Source organism: Sorex araneus, chromosome X (genome assembly GCF_027595985.1).
Source record: "Sorex araneus isolate mSorAra2 chromosome X, mSorAra2.pri, whole genome shotgun sequence".
Taxonomy (NCBI): domain Eukaryota; kingdom Metazoa; phylum Chordata; class Mammalia; order Eulipotyphla; family Soricidae; genus Sorex; species Sorex araneus.
In genome coordinates, this window is record NC_073313.1 from 19,660,640 (window position 1) to 19,679,701 (window position 19,062).

A 19,062-nucleotide genomic window follows, 5' to 3' on the forward strand; every position below is an offset into this window, starting at 1 on the left:
GGTGAAGGGATGGGTGTTAGAACATTTTATGACTGAGACTTGATCATAAAAATTTTGTAACATATATCTCATCGTGATTCAATTAAAAATTATTTTGGTCTCAATTCTTAAAGGCAACTGTACATTCAGTGAACTCTCAATCAAAATCCCAGAAGTTTTTATTAAGGTGGGTTTTTTTTGAGGTATTGATAAGTTGATTCTAAAACATACCCCATGGACCCAAAAACACAATACAGAAAAGACATTTGCACTCCTGTGTTCATTACAGCACTATTCACAAGAGCCCAAATCTTGAAATAACCCAAGTGTCCAAGAACAGATGATTGGATAAAGAAACCATGGTACATATACACAATGACTTGTGTATAAAAATGGCTTGGCTATAAAAAAAGATAAAATCATGCAATTTGCTGCTACATAAATGGATCTGAAGAGTATCGTGCTGAGTAAAGTTACTCATAAGGAGTGGGACAGACACAGAATGATCTTTCTGAGATATAAAGAAACATAGCAGGGGAACAAACAAATGCCCAAAGGCAATAGAAAGAAAGATCATAACTGGTCTTCAGTAGGAATCTTTCGGGGGGGGGGGTTGGGGGTTGGGGGGAAGGCGGGCGAGGGTGACACACTATGACAATTGTGGAGGGAAGTAGTCATTCTGGAGGAAGAGGGGTGCTGGAAGGTGGTAAAGTGTTATGCATGAAACTATCAGTAATGGTACTGTAAACCACAGTGCCTACAAGGAAAAAAAGGATGTCTACCATAGAGGCAGGCTGGAGGGAAGGAGAGAAACTGGAACACTGGTGCAAGGACATGGATGCTGGTGAACAGGTTAGTGTTAGAACATTGTATGCCTGAAGCTCAATCATGAATTACTTTGTAAATCACAGCATATCAACAAAACATAATTAATTAAAGTATACCCCGTCCCCATAAGAGGCAAAAAAAGCCCAGACATTCCTAAAAAACATAGCTCCAAAACTTATTGTGAGATAGCAAAACTAATGATCAAGCTTCAGTAATCAAGGCAATAGAGAATGGACACAAATATAGAGTCCAACAGAACAGATTCCAGAATCAGAATCACACATGCACTGCCACTTTAAATTATGATGAAGGTGATATGGCTGTACCACGCAAAAAAGGATGACCTGTTTGATAAAGTGTTGTGTCAACTGGATATCCATAGTGGAAAAAAAGGGGAAAATAATAACATTTTGATTCTTCACTTGCTGATGCATTAACCTGTTCAGAACTTTAGACTATGGGAGCCCACTCATTGGGTGAGCTAGTGTAAGTTTCTATTAATCCTGCTCTTGAATTTAGTAACCCTGTCTTCACACTGTAGCTGAGAAAACTTTCTCTAAAATCCCCAATTTCATGGTGATTCAATAAAAGAGTAAAAAAAAGACTAAATGTGGCCTATATTTGGTGTCTATATTGTAAACTATAATGACCAAAAAGTAGAGAGAGAATAGGGGGAAATTGTCTGCCATAAAGGCAGAGGGAGGGTTGGGAAGGGCTGGGAAGATACTGGGAATATTGGTGGTGGAAAATGTGCACTGCTGAAGGGATGGGTGTTCAATCATTGTATGACTGAAACTCAAACATGAAAGCTTTGTAACTGTATCTCATGGTGATTCTATTTTAAAAAATTTTTAAAGAAATTAAACCATTTAAAACTGAAAAAAATAAAATCCCCAATTTGAATGAAAAATTATTTTTTTAAAAAAGTCACCCAAACTGAGCATGTCATTCCTGTGCTCAAAATAGCTCCCCATTGGTACCTTCCCACATCCTGGCCCTCTTATTTTTCCTTTTGAGGCATTCATACGTGTTGTTCTTCTCACCTTGATAAATCAATGCGCCTTTGCTTGCTAAATTCCCACCGGAGTCAAGACTGTTACTTAAAACATCACATCCTGTAGGTCTAAAGGCAACACTTCCCATAGCAAGCAGGTATCCTGGTGCATGAACACTCTCTCCAGTCTCTCTACTGACTATCTGCTTCTGCAGGGCTCCTCCAGCAGAGGCCGGGTGCTCGGTCTGAGTGGGTCAGGCACCCTGCACACTACTATCACTGCTTGTTCACTTTTCTGCAGCTCCCTAAGCGCAGGGGCCTGTGATCTGTATTTGAACACTGCAGCCCTAGTACCTAGCATATAAATACCAGCGCAAGCACCGGATCTTTACCATCTCACAAAAATTTCTTCAAAAAGCTTTTCTAGTCTTACCTTCAAAGAAAAAAATAAAAGCACAGTCAAACATCTACAATTTAGAAAATGCTTTTGTCTTTCTTGAAGATTAAATCAAGGCTTCCCTAAAAGAGACCATTTCATTGAATCCCCCACAACACCTCTGTGGAGGAAATGCTGTAATTTTGAGTTTACGGATGAGCAAATTGGGCTTTAAAGAACTTGAGTTACATGGTTTCAGGGCAGAGAAAAACTGCCTCTACCTCTGGAATCTTCAAAGGCTGGCTGCTTGGATGAATGAATGAACGAATTGACAACAAAGATCATTAGGAGAAAAGCTACCACTCAGTAGCATACGTATGGAACAACCCCATGGTTATAAATTCTAAGAATAGATGTTTTAGATTAAGGGACCTGAAGCCTCAGGGACAGAGCGGGGGAGATTTCATAGGAGGAAGCAGAGATGATTCAGAGTCATGAAGAGATTAGCAGATAAACGGGACATATTCACAGGTAAACCTGCACCTGGATGATACCTCCCAAACCACATTCTCAAGACATTAAAAGGGAGGAGTGATCAGATCCTCAAAAAGAAAAGGGCACAGGCTTTAAAGAGTGATGATCTATCTTCAATTAGGGGAAGGACAAAGTAACTCAGGGAAAGACAAACACTTCTTAGTCCCCATGACTTTCATCGCTGTCTACACTACACTGCACTCTTTAAGAATCGGCAGCAGTTGCTCCCCAGGCCCACAGTCCTCCACTGACCTCAGTTCCACATACCAAGATGACATATTTTGGAAACGCTGCCTCCGGACATCTGGGAAAAGCTTATCTAACCCTTCTGGAGGAGACCAATACCACAATGACAAGTACAAGATGTAGCCACAGAAGAGAGTAAGTAACATAGCTTTTTAAAAATTGATTAGCATTTAGGTAGCTACAACAGGGTTCAAGTGTGTGGCATCAGACAAAATGACTGCACCCCCCTCCACCATCAAGTGACATCACTGTCCCTGTGTCTCTTATAGTCTGATCTTGTTTCCCCCTCTCCCACTAACGGTTTGGTAATTGGCTTTGTAGTCCATTGTAAAGGGTTTGTCATTGTTCCGTACTACCTAGTACTTTGTTTTGACTCTCTAAATTCCACAGATGAGCGAGAACATTTGTCCCTCTCTCTCTCTGGTTTAATCACTTAACAGGATACCCTCCAATTTCATCCAAGCCACAGCAAACTGCATTTTATCTTTTCTACGGCTGCATAGAATTCTATTGTGTATATAGAACACAACTTCTTGATCCATTCACCCACAGCTGGACATTTAGATTTTTTTTCATAGCCTGGTTATTGTACTAAGTCCTAAAATTTACATTTTCCATTTGTAATTTAACATAATTTACTTTTGCACTTTCAAAACACATTCAGTTTCATTAACAATTTTTCAAATCATATTAAGTAGGATAGGTATAAAGAGTATTCCCGTTTTACAGCTGGCCCCTTGCATTTAAGTGACTCTTTAAGGCTGTTCATCCAGGATAATGGTACCATGCCCTTCTTATTGTATGATATAGAACTTGGTTCATCTTTGACCACACTGTACCTTCTCCTTTGTCTGGGATTAGTATAAATGGTACATTTTCTCCACCGTTATTTTTTCTTTCACTTTTTATTAAAGGAGGGGTCAGAGGGATAATACACTGGGTAAGGCACCCTGCGTAGGGTACCTGGGTTATAGAACTCCAGCACCACGCACCTAAGGTTCCCAAAGCACTAACAGGAGATATCAGTGAGCATAGAACCCCGGGTATAAGCTTTGAGCACAATTGGGTGTGGCTCCAAAATAAAAACAAACAAAAACCTTTTATCAAGGGAAATTTCCAGTAGTTATAATAATGTAGTATACTGAATGTCCATGCATGTACCACCCAGCAATTATCAACTCATAGCCAATCTTGTTTCCTCTGGGCCCCACCCACTCGTCCATCTTTCAAATTACTGGGAGGCCACAAATATGAAATCATTTTTATCCATATATATTTAAGCTAACTGGTGATTAAACAAATTATTCAAAGGCATACCCAATTGGTACTATTAATAATATACTCATAAGTAGGGTCATTTCTTTAGCTCAATGGGAGAAGTAAGACCATTTGTGTTCACAATGACCTTATTCATGGTGATGGGAGCATATTACACAGTATCTCTCCTGGTCTGTAACATAATCCCAACACTTAATCACTCTGGACAGGGTGATAGGGATTCAAGCAGAGATAAGATAAGCACAACCTTTTCTACTGACTCAGAAAAGTGGGTGTGGAGTGTTCAAGATCTTGAATGAAAAGAACATGCCTGCATCTGTAAATAATTGCCAGATTCCTTTTTCTTTCACCCAAGTCATCAAATCAGCCATGTCAGAAGGTCAACTGACCCAGCTGAGTAGAAGACCAGCTGGGGCCTCACCTACCAAATACTGTTACGTGAGATCCAATTTGTGAGTCTGCAAAATCCAAACAGTAAGCTTAAGTCTCAAAGGAAACCTTCTTCCTTAACCATAAATCTTGGACACAAATCCATCCCCAGTGTGATGAGAACCATGGTGTACACTAGTAAATTATCAGCATAGTCCTCAACCAGGTCGTGCAGTGACAGAAAAGACCCATATATCTACGCAACTACCTATGGCACCAACAACAGAGAGTGGAGGGACTTTTAAATTCTGAAGTAGCCATAAAAACAGTCTGTATCTGGTAAAGCTGGCTAGGAAGCTTACATTTTCCCTTGAGGTTTCTCAGTGAGAAATGAGGTATAGGAATTGTCAGTGCATGATTTCATACAGCCAACGTTCTGTGTGCAAATCAAGAAGCGCACACGTACACAAACACATAAATATCACTCTGACAAAGTTAACGTGTCACATTACCAAGACCAACACAATAACCTCTCTGTTTCCCAAAGATGCAGTGAAACATAAAATTGCTATATTTCAACTCTGTTGCATTACCCCAGTGGGATCTGAGCAAGCCTCATGGAGCAGAGATCAGTAGCCAAGTGGGTGGGTGGAAGCTGAGTTGAGGCAGAGAAAACTACTGTGACCAAGGTCCCCAGGGAGGGGTCTGCATGTCATGTCTGCAGAGAGAGGTGGCGGGATGGAGTAAGTTACAGACAGTGTCGTCCGGTCACTCCAGCTCATGCAGTCTTGGAGCACTTTTACTTTGGTTCTCAGGGGAGTCTCTGTAGGTGCGCAAGCAAAGGAGTGGAAGGACATGACTTGGCTTTGAAGTACTTCCCTGGCTCTGCTGGTGAGCTCGGGCTGCAAGCAGGAAGCAGAGAAGCCCGGGAAAGGCTACTACAAGGATGGCTGAGAGCAGGGGGTGCAGCGAGGCAAAGAATCAAGATGACGGGGATGTGGAAGAGGAGAGAGAAGAGTGTGAAAGACAACCCCAGGACTCTGGTCCAGAGCAATGGGAGGCACAAGGGCACTGCTTTTGTCTGACGTCGGGTGTGTAGAGGACACAGCAATTTTCAGGGGATGGTGGTGTGTTTGGGTCTGGGTAAGCTCACAAGAACCAGAGAACTTCCAGTGGAGATGTTCAGATCATCAGCTGAACATGTGAACATGAAGTGTGCTAAGGGTGTATTATACTGGACACTGATATGGCTAGTAATGATCACCTAAGTTGTCTTTAGTGACTAGTGAAAAACCACGCAGTGTCCTTCCACACAGAGAAGATGCAGAATCAAAAGCCAAAACAATGAACTGTTAGCTGCCAGAGGCAACTGGGAATGCTTATTTCAAGCACTCAAATCACAGGAAGACAAAGTGCCTTCACCTTGTCTTCCCAAGATGTGGATTTGAGCTTCGGTAGCTCATCACAGCAATCTGCAAGGAATCGAGAAAATCAGAAATGAGCTCAGAAGTTGAGAAAGTTACTAGATGGTTTTCCCATCTTAAGAAACACTACAAAATCCCTGGAAGTAACAATGTTGGCTGAGAGGAGTTCCTACAAAAGAAGAGTTTAAATTAAACAGTCTGCAGTTTTTGCCCTTTCTACGTATTCATCTCTGAGGGTTTGAAGTATCCAAAAGTTTTCTTTTCAGATGCTGTTTCTATGACACTGGACAAGGCTGTTGGAGGGAGGGAGGGGGCGGGCGGGGAAGGGCAGGAAGTGCTACAGCTGCAAAAGATGATGCAACTTTAAAAAATGCATCACCCCCGAACGGGCAAAACACACGGAGGAGGCACCTGATAAACGCGTGTTAACTAAAGCAGCATTAGCGATGCTGCCAAGGCCCCATCCCCCAAGCCCTTTGGCACCGATGGCAAAGCGAAAACTTCAGCACTAAATCCAATTAACATACATTCCTTCAGCACAGCACGAGAGCAGTTTATTACAATCTGGAAATTTCCACAGCATTTATCAAATCCTAAGCAAGACGATGGTGCTCAGAAGTGTACCACAGCAGACGTCACCATCAGCCACAAGCGCCATGGCTCTGGGTATGTTGCCACGGCAACCGCGGACTCAGCAGCAACATTGAGCCTCTTGCCAACCCCGATCCAGAGGCAGAGCAAAGCAGCCAGTTTCCAGTTTCCTGATGCTAACCACCCGGGGAGGCGCAGCAGGAGACACCTCCATCACTCACACCCACGGGAGGTTTCCTTTCTATAATCTGAAATTGTTCCCACCAAACCTCTGGAGAAAGAGAAAGTATCCAATCACTTGGGTCTGAATCGGAGCCCATTCACACCCCCGGGTCTCAAAAGCTCTAGAGAACCGTGTGAGAGGAGGAGAGAGATTGGCGGGAGCTGGGAAAAGTGTCCAGGTCACATGTTTGGGAGTTGGATCCAGGCAGGCGGGTTTTTTTTCTGGGGAGGAAATGGATCCCTGCCAGCCCATTTGAAAAAGTCCTTCTGAGAAGCATTCCTAGGCAAGGAGATCAGTAGGGAACGGAGCAGCCAAGTGGAGCTCTCGCCTTTCGAGGGAAGCTGTTCCCACACAGAGGGGGGGGGAGAGGGTTAGCAAGTGGGGACAATGCCACCCCCCACCCCCCACCAAAAAAAAGGGCACAGGAAGTCTTTTGGATACCTCCACGTTATGTGGCAGAAACTGTGGCACATACCTTTTCCACTGCTAGAAAGTCATTTTCTACTTCAATCGATCTTGGTCTGAGTTTGATTGGCTTGTCTTTGAAAATATCTCCGAAGCCCACGCCTTTCACTTTCTTCGGCTGGATGGCTGCTGTGATGACCGTCCCGTTGGCACCTTCGGATTTGGTACTGCTAGAGTCGCCCCCATCACTTTCGGAGCCGGTGGTTTCCCTTAAACCTATCAAAAGGGATGGGGGGGAGAGAAAGAGCTCAGAAGCCAGCCATGGCGTGGCCAGGACCTCCAAGCCATCCGGGAGGCCACTCCAAACATGGCCCGGGGTACAGGAGCACCTGTACTGGAGACTGAATTCTGCGTGTTGTGTTTGGGTGACTCTGCATTCTGTTTGATTTCCCCACCCTTGACGTTACCTTGTACGAACTGAGTCAGCAGGTTCTCAAAGATTCCATTTCAAGCACATCTCTTTGTGTCTGTGAAATTTCACCTCTCATCTGCCTAGTTCTGATTTATATTTTCTTTGTCTGTCCACCTGTGAAGCAGGGGTCAAGACCACTGATGTGCATAATAATAATAATAGCCCTGTCTGCACCCCCTTTCACCTCCATGGACAGCCCAGTACCACATACAGTACCTCCAGCCTCTATGACTCATGTCAATTAGCAATTAGCAAGGAAAGTCACACTTCCTAAAGGGAAACTGTAAAGCTAAAAGCCATTTCAACAAATTAGCAATTAAAGGAACCACACAAAATTATGGCTGCCAAAGACTTAAATCTCTTTGGACAGCTTCAGGAGAAATAAATGCATGCAGACAGTTTCTCTAGGAAAGCATTAAACCAAACTTGACATTGAGAGGCTGGGAAGATGATTTTGTTTGTTAAAGGGGCAAGGATGCTGCCATCCCAAGGGCCAGAATGGCTTCTTCATCCCTCTTTAAAGCCATCAGTTCCACACAGCGGAAGTCCTTTGCAAAGAAGAACATTGGAGGCATGGAACTCTTCCTTCGACCTCTCGTGGCATGTGCTAGAAGTCATCACAGAGCTAACAGCAAGGCAACCTGGTCACTTACCTCCCTGCATTCCCTTTTTCCCCAGGTTTAGCCCACAATCATGCTCCTAAAAAGAAGAGCCTGCTTGTTTCTAGTCCACTTCCGGGTATACATTCTTTCTCTGACGGTCAGCTCATCCATCATCCCATCAAAGGGCAGGATTCAGTGGCTATTTTATGGAATACATTAAACCTTCCTCTAGAGCCTCTAGACATGGAGGCTAGCTCCTCAACATTTACTATATATCTCCTCTGACAACAATGCCCTTGGGATGAAAGTACACCAACAAATTTTGTTCCCTATCAGCCACTCAAGCAATAGCTACCCATAGGTAAGGTGGCCTCCTGCTACCTAAGGGTGATGCACCAAGTAGCCTGTCACATAAAATGTCATAAAATGTCTCAGGCATTCAAATCAAGAAGCCTCAGCGCAGGAAGAAACTGTTCAAGGAAAATAAGACCCCTCCCCCCACCCCCAAAAATGGAATGGTCATTGTAAATTGCTAAAAAAAAGTCATCAAATTCTTAAAATAATGGCTGTGCTGGCTGTGGTCACTGTTTTCAATAAAATGGTGCTTATAAGAAAACAAAAAGTCTGGGGGATCTTTGCATACATTTTAATTAACTACATAAAAGCATTTGTGAGCAAAAACAAAGGGCAGGAGCTTCCCATAATAAGGGGGTCCGCTTGATATACAGGGCCGGGCAGGAGTGTGCACAGACACCGAGAAGCCCCCAGATTAGCCCCATTTGTGTATTTATTTGTTCATTGTTTTTGGAAATATCCCTGCTGGAGATATAATTTTGGAGTCTAAATATTGTGTCATTTCCCCTTGAACATGTTCTCATTTTGCCGTATGGATTCCTTCTATGTGATAAATGGCTTGTATATTCTTTCCTGGGGTGGAAGGAACCATTTGAGAGTGGAATAAAGAAACAGTTACTGGAAAACACCATCACTGCCCCCCTCCCGACCCACTCACCCCCACCCTACCAGAAGGCAGCAGAGCAAATGGATTAGGGCAAAGCTGTTTTAGTTCATCAAAGAGAGAAATTTGGAAGGCTTCTTTTCGCATTCCTCATTAGCTAGAACCATAATATTTTCAACTACTGTCAACCTGATTTCACTGAACTCTGGTTTCTGGGATTTGCTGCCTTCCAGGCTTACCTTAATAACTTTATATTAATCACTGTGAGAAATGCTCTTTTTGTTACACAGGGAGAGGTTGCAAAGTCATTCAACCACACAAGCATTGGCTAGGAAGGAAACACATGGCAGATTTTTCTTCCAGAATTTCTGGCAGGCTCCATCTATCACTTTAAGTGTGTAAATTAAACATCTGAGTATCTGTGTTCGTGAAAGAACTCAAAATTGAATTCCTTCCCTTTGGAGGGAAAGAAGAGGAACTTTTCATTTTCATTTCTGTTAGGCACTGTATCTTTTAGTTATTGGTGCCCATCACACACACTATTGTGTTATATGCCCATCAGGTTAGGTGACACCTCCAGGCAGTACCAGCCACAGTATAGTCTGTTGCCTGGTCCACAGTCTCGCACACTGTGACAGGTCTACTTGTTACTGGCACAGTGAACTGAATGCAAAAATTTCAAGTGTTTGGAAAGGATGAGAGCACTGTGCCTGGAGCAATATCCAGATACATGAACATGCCAAGGTAAACAGGGCATAGTCCAGTCTCAGCTGTCAAATCACCACTGGCAGGCACCGACATGCACTGCAGGTATAACCCAAACCGTGACCAGCATGCCTACGCATTTGTCTCTGGTGAAAGGGGAAATCAAAATAAGTTTGAGAGGCATGGGTATGTGAGCTCACACCTGCTCCTTCTCCTCTGTCGTCTCTGTTACACACGTTCGTGCATGTGGATGTGCACACCACGGGATGGTTTTCTTCAAATCTGCTTTGTGCACTCAGGTGTAATTTCCCTTAAGATTCCAGAACTGATCAATTCAGATTCATGGGACTTTTTTTCCCCTTGGCGGGTAGGTCACATCTGGTGTGCTTAGGGACTTTTCCTGACTCTATTCAGGAGAGACCCTGGTGGTGCTAGAGGTCATATTGGCATCGGGGACCAAAAGGGGGAAGATCACATGCAAAGTGCTTTTCACTGTAATTATATCTCTAGCCTCTCCACTGGCCATTTTTATTTATTCTTAACTAATGCTCACAAGTATAGTGTTTACAACGTGTCAAGAACTCTTCTAAGGACTTGAAAAGATTCACTCATTAGTCTCATCCATTTCCTTCCCTTCAACTTTTGGCAGCCTCATTTCACAATACTAAAGGTTACACATTGGTCCTGCCAAAAGAAGTCAGCTGTGTGGTGATTGGCTGAATGAGCAAAGCAAAGAGTCATTTTAGGTCCAATTCTTATTTCTTTGAACCACGCAAAGCAGAAATGGCCCAGGCAGAAAAAGCGGCAATCCCAAGAACTGGGCCTCCCTGTGGGAAGCCATCTTTCACCACCCAGAAGCCCCACAGATTCAGGTACAATACAGATGCCATGACCAAGGCCACTGACCCCACCTGCACGCATGATTCATGCCCACGGGTCACACACATGAGAACAGCACAAAGCAAACAAGGAAGCGCCAGGGCTGGGTGGGAATGCTCCCGCAGCACACGCCAAGGAGACAGCAACTTATATGTCATGGTCAATAAGGCCATGTCCTTGGCTTGGGAAGTCACACAACACTAGGCAGAAGCACGAGCAGCTTAGGAAAGTGCCGCTGCATCAAAAAACACAAGTACCCAGATCTTATCTTTACAATTGCCTCCTGCTGTTAAGGTCACTCACTGTAATAACGTCTGTGGCCCTCCGTCTTTCCCGGTGCGGCTCGGTACAGAATTGTCCCTTCAAAGGTAGTCTTTCCTGACAGTGAATGAGAGAAGAGAAAGGGAAAGAAAAACAAGAAGAGGAGGGAGGGGAGCACATGATGGCAAAAGAAGGAAGAGGAAGAATCTTTAACTGACCTTGCTTTTAATGAATCCATTGCAAGAATTTCATCCACAAAATTAACAAGAGATTAGAGGACAGAATTTAAAACGGTTACAAAAGACGCCCAAGGTTCCCAGGCAACCTTGTGTCAACGAGCCCCTGGGAATGACGGGCATGTCGACCTGGCCCATTGTACACCTGGGAGCCAGATCAACAGTAACAACTCTGGCTTAGGTAAACCTCAATTAACCAGAAGAAATCCAATTAATCAGATTCCTTAGATAACACAATTGTATAGCACAATCTTCCCTTTGGAGAGTCTGACTCAAGCATTATACAGACTCGGGTTCACTGTCTTTTATCTTTTAACCCCTGGAGTCCTCTAGGATATAGACGGCTGTTCATAGGCTTCATTAAAATCATACAGCAATGTTCCCAAGATTGTAAACAATGCACGGGATTTGCTTTAGGAGATTGTATCATCTTTAAACTTTAAGCAAGAAAATATACTCATACAGAAGGGGCGGGGAATCCACAAATGAGATTTTAAGCCAGTGATGGCATTCATTTTGACAGATGGGGATTTCTGCTTAGCTCTGAGGACACCAGAAAACCATATTTCTTAAAACAACTTAATTGAGGTTTTACCATATCAGTTCTGAGACAGGAGGCCATCGGACTTGCTCATTGTCAAATGAGTTCTTTTTTCATTTTTATTACATAAAGAAGTTATCAATAGCATAAGATTGGATGTACAATAAAGCCCAAATTTCTCTAAATCCTTGAGTAAGTACAGAGAAATGTCTCTAGAGTCATTAGTAAGTATACAGAATAACATTATACTGATCCAGTTTGAGTACACACATACACATGCAGGCACACACACTCACTTGTTCATGCATGCCCTAGAGAGAGTACCAGCAGCAGGTAAAACAGTTTGCTAAAAGAAGAGTCATTAATACATGCAATTCTTTAAGTTACATATCATTATGGCTTGTGAGCTAAACATCAAACCAGAAGATCGAAATATAGTTTCACAGTGTGAAAGTGGAGGCTGGAAAAGATCTCTACAGTGACAGAGAGACAGAGTGGAAGTGAAAGGAGAGCAACTTGAGGCACTTCTTAGGAACACCCCCACAGGACAATGGGAAACCCCAATAGGAACCAGAGCTCCAGTGTCTGGGCCATGTCACTTCTAATACAGGAACTGAAAATGAACGAGCAGGAAAACAACTTAAATAAAATCAGGTATCTCCAATGGGGGTCCTACAGGAATGACAGCATACGCTGACCTTGAAATCTACCCTTCTTGACAGATGTGCTGTCTCATTAAAGCAAAACCTCAGATGTTCATGTCACTAGCTACATCAGGGTGTCCAAAGAAATGACAAAGCACTTCAGATGTTCCTGTGAGACTTGTAGTTCTTGAGGACTTTGATGACAAACAAATGCAGGACAAGTGGCAGCGACTACTTTTCATTTGGGATTTATTTTTCTTTATGCTTAACTTGAGTCCTTAAAGGGCTTCATTACTGCTAAAGAAACAGCCCACTTGTGAGCAAGCCCTCCAAAGCGGAACTAAGTCTTCACAGTAGCAAAAAAAAAATAGTGAGAGTGGGGGAAAAGCAACTGGTATTTTGAGAATGATCCTCCAAATACAACAGAGCCTCCATGTGATCTTCCCCAGGACAGAGTTTGGGACTCACCGCCCTAGACCATAGCATTACAGACTCTGGGCGGGGGGCAGGAGTTTCTGCAACGTCTCCCTGAAACCTTGGAAGCGAGGCAATAGCCTAGGAAGGGGCTGTAAGGGACACACACACATTCTAGCTCAAGAACAAAAGAGACAGGCAATTGGCAAGTTCATGCATATGAATGTTTGTTTTACTGGAAAAAAAACACACTTCTGTCACTATTAAACATTAGTATTTGAAAGCAGAAGATTCTGCAAAAAAGGATTTTAAAATTTCAACACAAAAGCATATGCTTCAGCTGATAACTAATTTTGCCGGAACACTGATTCCTCAATTTGCTAAGTGCTCTTCACTGCTAATAGAGCAATTTGATTTAGTGAGGCCACCGAGTGGGGGTCTGTCAGCCTGCTTTTGGTTTATGTAAGTCAGGGGCATTATGCAATCCATTTTCTATAGATAATGATAAAATTATTCTTACATTGTGGAAGTGGATTGCCAAACATTTTATTATTTTTGTTTGGATTCGGTCCTGTCTGATTGTAGTTGTTGTTGTTTTGATTTGAGGTCACAACCTGTGATGCTCAAAGCTTTCTCCTGGCTCTGCACTCAAGATTCCAAGCAAGGCTCGGGGGACCACATGGGGTGCTGAGGATTGAACTTGATCATCCTGTACAAGGCAAGCATTATACCCACTGTACTATCTGTTCCTTTCCAGGTCCTGGCCATACATTTTAAAGAGTCATTTCTACCTTTGTCTAAGCTCCACAGTGCTCTAAAGCATTAGAACCTAAAATTCCAAATTCGGGAATTAGAAAAATAAGAAAGTCAATTCAAGCTGAAAGTTCATGCTTAATAATAATTGTAGAAAGAAAATATAATCCTCCTTCTGAAGAACATGGAAAACAGCAAAGTGCTTCTGAAGCTATATGATTTATAAAAGAATGATTTTAGTTTTAAAACAGTTATTTTACAACCACTAACTGAAATAATATCAAAAGTTTGCTAAAATAGCAAGAGTACCTTTATATCTCAAATGTAAAACAAAACATGTATGAAACCGACATTGGACAATGGATGCATTTGGATTTACTTGCCTCTAAGTCCAAATAAATCTTAGCAATTCAGGATATCCTCTGACTATAACATCTGATAAGTTCTATTTCACAATTTAGTCAATACTACCATGTGTAAATTTGTAACTGCAAAGATAATTGATTAACCATGATCTGTGATAAGAAAAAATAAACTCAACTGTGCTTGGGTTTGAAGCTTGGCAGGCTCTTTGAGGGGTGAACAAGAGGCCATGGGTGGGTAGGCCTGCAGAAAACTGGGGTCTCGTCACTCACATGACGGGTTATACCCAGGGCTTTGTTTCAACTGGGCTTTCATGCTCTCACCAGAAACCAGGCTAGATGATCTCTAAATTCCTTTCCTTCCCTAACATAGATTCTGTCTGCCTATTACTGCAATTGCTTGGTTGTTCTGTTTTGTAAAACCCTAATTCACTCCCGTGCTCAGCCACACTATTGATCAGTTACATGGGGGCCCATTTCATTCCTTTAAAAAATTTTTTGCAAGTCCCATTTGGAAAGCCCTGATGAGTACACAGATTGAAGAGATAATCCTCAGTGGCTTCTAACATTCAAAAAGAAGACAGACATTGTGAGCTTGGACTGCACAGCACCACCTATAAAGCAGTGTGAAATCTATAAAGCAAACTGAGCCCCTGGAAATAATGATCAGTTAATTTATAGAGCAAATGACAGCAGATAAAAGGCTGTGGAGGGGGCTGGAGAGATAGCACAGCGGTAGGGCACTTGCCTCACACATAGCCAACCCAGATTCGATCTCCAACATCCAATATGGTCTCCCGAGCGCAGCAGGAGTCAATCCTGAGTGCAGAGTCAGGAATAACCGCTGAGCACAGCTGGATGTGCCCCTGGCCCCAAACAAACAAACAAAAGGCAGTAGAAGGCTAATGGACAACACAACTCAGTTTCTGCAGCAAAAAAATTACAAGGGAAAATGAGACACAGAGGAAAAAAAGGAAACATGAAGAATGCTAAGGATTCAGGGACATAGCAACCAACTATAATGTATCTTCTGGGATGCAGACTCAAACTAACACATTATATTTAAAAATAGAAGACTAGGGCCAGACAGATCATACGGGAGCTAAGGCACTTGCCTTGCATGTGGCTGACCCCGGTATACCACATATGGTCCCTGGAGCAATCACAGAGCTCACTCCTGAGCACAAAGCCAAGAACAGCCCTTGAACACTGCTCGGGGCGCAACTTTCCCCAACATACAAGACTAATTTAGGAAAGCGATTTAATATCAATAGATTTAATCAAACTGGGGGCTTTCTTATTACTATATTATTATATTAGCATTATTAATATATTATTATAATGATAGCTATTGATACACAGTATAGTATTCATGAATTAAATTCTATATCTGGGGTTTACTTCTAAATATGGAGGAGGAGGATGCACTGATCTATTGACAAGAAATTGAATCTTGATATACAATTGCTAAAACCGGCCTATGGAAATAGAGTTCAGTATATTTTTCTGTTGTTGACTTGTGTATATGTTATAAATTGTCCATAAAGAAAAAATTTATTGAAATAATTCTGATGGCACATTCCAGTTCCAGGATTGCCTGTATCCCAACTTGAGATTTGCCAGTCCTTTAGTTTACTTTATGGAGCTGCCTCTTCTCTCTTCTCACTTACATTTTCTGAATAAAAGTACTCTGTTTCACTCACACTCAAAATATCCTTTTGAAAATGCACCTTTAAGACACCATGGTTTCTGTATAAGGTAATTATTTTTCAAATGGAAACATACAGCCAAAACTTTCTGCTACTAAATAACAATGAATTTTCTTATTTGGGAGTATCAATCAATAGAATTGCTTTCCTTGATAGGCTAGATCACCCTGAATGAAGATCTAAAGTTTAGAGTTTCTTTTTTATTATTACTATCACCATATGTAAAATACATTAGGGTGAAAAAAAGCAAGTTCAAGCAATTTGCACCTGTCAATCAAAGATAAAAATGCCTCCTCAGAGTAAGAAAGGATTTGGCAAGCATTTATCAAATACCTAACATGTTTCAAGCTGTCAGTACACTTCCTTATAAATATAGTGCAATGCTTTGCCTATCAACTTTCATCCATTGGTTGACTAAATTCAACTGAATAACTATCCTCACGTTCTTTCTAGAAGTAGAAATGTGAGCAGAAGTATCAAATAAGTATTTCCACATCCAGGAGAAAGGGTGATTGGGTGAGGGTAGGGGCAAAAGAATGTAATATACACCTACCCACTGTGTACAAGTTTCTTTGTATGTTAAAGAACAAAGATTTTTCTCTATCTTCAAAAGCTTCACGCCAATGCTGGCACATGTAGTGTTGGAAAGTTGCATACACAAAACCCTACCATCAACAGTATTGCAAAACTGTGAATCACTATGGTTAAAATTAAATTTAAAAACTCCACTCTAATATCTGGCAGCAATTAAATTAAAAGAGGTTTTATCTTGGCGGGGGGGGGGGGCTACGCTGGTGGAATGCAGGGCTTCCTCTTGACTGTGTGCTCAGGGATCACTACTGGTGTGCTGGGGGTACCATTTGGGGTGCCGTGGATCAAACCCGCATTGGCCGAGTACAAGGCAAACATCCTACCTGCTGTACTATCTCTCGAGCCCAAAAGGGGTTTCTATATAATGTGTCACTAGGGTCTCTAAAATGGCACAAACGGTAGTTTAACTTACTCCCAATGTCTTATGTTAATTAAGCAATCAGCAAAAACTAACGGGCATGAAGTGAGCTGGTCTAACAAAGACCTTGCTTAAGTATAGTTTAGCCCAGCATTCTCCAACCTTTTCACAACTACAAACTGGCACCTGTCCTGTATACTGGTCCACGGTCTGGCAGTTAAAACCCACATGGCAGATCAGTGGTTTTCAACCTTTTTCTGCCTGCAGACTTGCACCAGTCTGTGGACCAGTGATTGACAACCACTGGAAATTTCAGTTCACATCTGAGTAAAACATTGGATGTCTTCTGCATATTAATTATATTTCTCTTTCTCCACTCTATGACGAAATATGCATTTGCTACAGTTAACAAGAAGTTATCCCTGGAAACTGCACAAAGGGTATGTAGGACTTCTAATACATTTTGGGGGCGGCCCACACCCAAGAGTGCTCAGGACTTCCTCCTGGCTCTACACTAAGGGATCACTCCTGGCGGGGCTCAGCAGGTCACAGGTGGTACCAGAGAATGAACCTGAGTCAGCTGCAATGACCTAAGTAGCAAGCGCCCTACCCACTGTAATATCTCTCCACCTTCTTCATACATTTCTTATTGCAACTTTCTGTGACTATAGTTTTCCCAAAATAAAATCGATTATTTTAATTAAAGTACATCGCAATAAAAAGCATTCTCAAGATGGGGAATAAGATTTCCTTTAAAATCAAAAGTTCTGCTCAAACAAAGCCTACAGGTATACATACCCACCTGTTCCTTGAACACCTTCTTGCAGAATACCTGGTGTATTTCCCCAAGCTTCTGTGCATTTGTGAGCCCCCTTTCAGTAATTTGAGCTTCTTAAAGGCACAGACTCTGCTTTACTTGTTTCTGTATGCCTTTAGTGCACTTATGCAGTGTTTTGGCAGTAATGAAAAAATAGGAGGAGGAGGAAGGAAGGGAGATAAAGAAGAGACAGAGAGACGAAGAGATGGCCCTCGTCTCCTTCACTGTGCAGAAGGAAGATTTCAAAAGCCACATATGCCCTAGTCTCCAGAAGCCCCCATCCATTAGGAGATAATGCCCCTCCAGGTACCTCAAACCCTCCTCAATGTGGGACAGGTCACATGGAAACTCAACATGCCTGCTAAAACTACTGTGCTTGTTCGATTCTGAAAAGCAAAGGCTTTTTGGTTGAATGAGTGCTTGGGAGGATAAGCCTCTACAAGAGGGAGTGCACCTTCTCTCGTGCACAGGACGGCTGAGTGACTGGGGACCCCACGACACTAAGCTTCTTGCCTCCTACTCTGGAATCCCAGCACCTTACACCTTCAGCTGAGGGCTCACACAGGGTCACATGCCCTTGGTATTGACTAAATGGAAATTTCTTTTAAAAGGTCCAAAAGTACAACAGGCTTTTGGTTCTCCAACCCTCCAGTTAGAAGACCACAGTTACAATGGCAGGAAACCAACAGGCCAAGCTATCTATCCCAAAGAAGCTGCCCACTATGTCTCAGCTCCCCTTTCCTACATCAGTAAAGGAATTTAGATTTCTAAATGCAGAGAGATTGCATAAGTGAACACCGTTCCAGCCAGCGTGTAAGCTGCTCCCACCTCCTAAAGGGTTTTGTCCTAAGAGCTTATCATGATTAACAATGAAAGAGAGCCTTTCTAGAGGGCCCTCCGTGAGTGAAGTGGTTTTATACACGAATGCAACCGGAACTCATCATCCATCTCCTCGCAGAAATAACATTCTAATAACCAATTTGATCCTCCTGGCACAAATGGCCACTTATTCCATATCATTCCCGGAGTATCTTAGCTCCTGTTATTATAAGAGCTAATTACCAGGTACAATACCAGGGCACTTAGAATTCCGATATGCAGTTTGGAAACCACACATCAAGAACACCTTCCTCCTCCCAGGCTGGACTCAGTTGGTCCATGTTAGCAGAGAGCCCCTTGCCCCAAGCCGGTGAAAGAGAATAGGTACCCCAAGTGTCCCATTTGCTCCCAAATAGTCTTCCAATTCCTAACACAGAGTCTCGCCATGAGGATGAAGAGCCCCAGGCACTGGCAGTAGAGGAAAAGGTTACAGTAGGAGCCAACCAGCCAGAGCTCCTAAATGACACCAGGATACCAAGTAAAGGAGGTTTCCTGACCACTCACTAGAAGTGGATTTACCTGCAAACTCTGAATTGATCCCATCATGTGACTGTGAAATAGAAGACACAACTGGAAAACATCTCTCAGGTCTGGGTTTTAAAAATGGGGATGATATTTAAGAATAATTTAGACA

General features: G+C 42.6%; 1 protein-coding gene across 3 annotated transcripts in view; it reads right to left on the reverse strand.

Moving 5' to 3' along the window:
- SH3KBP1 (SH3 domain containing kinase binding protein 1) overlaps positions 1-19,062 on the reverse strand; it is a 383,994-nt gene that overhangs the window by 156,605 nt on the left and 208,327 nt on the right. For 2 of the 3 annotated variants that reach the window (XM_055122571.1, XM_055122569.1), the window contains exons 6-7: positions 11,167-11,241; positions 7,318-7,523 (exon numbers count right to left, since the gene is read on the reverse strand). In XM_055122571.1, coding sequence (XP_054978546.1) covers positions 7,318-7,523; positions 11,167-11,241 — 281 coding nt within the window. The remainder of the gene's footprint in view (positions 1-7,317; positions 7,524-11,166; positions 11,242-19,062) is intronic. The other variant, XM_055122570.1, reaches the window with a different exon arrangement.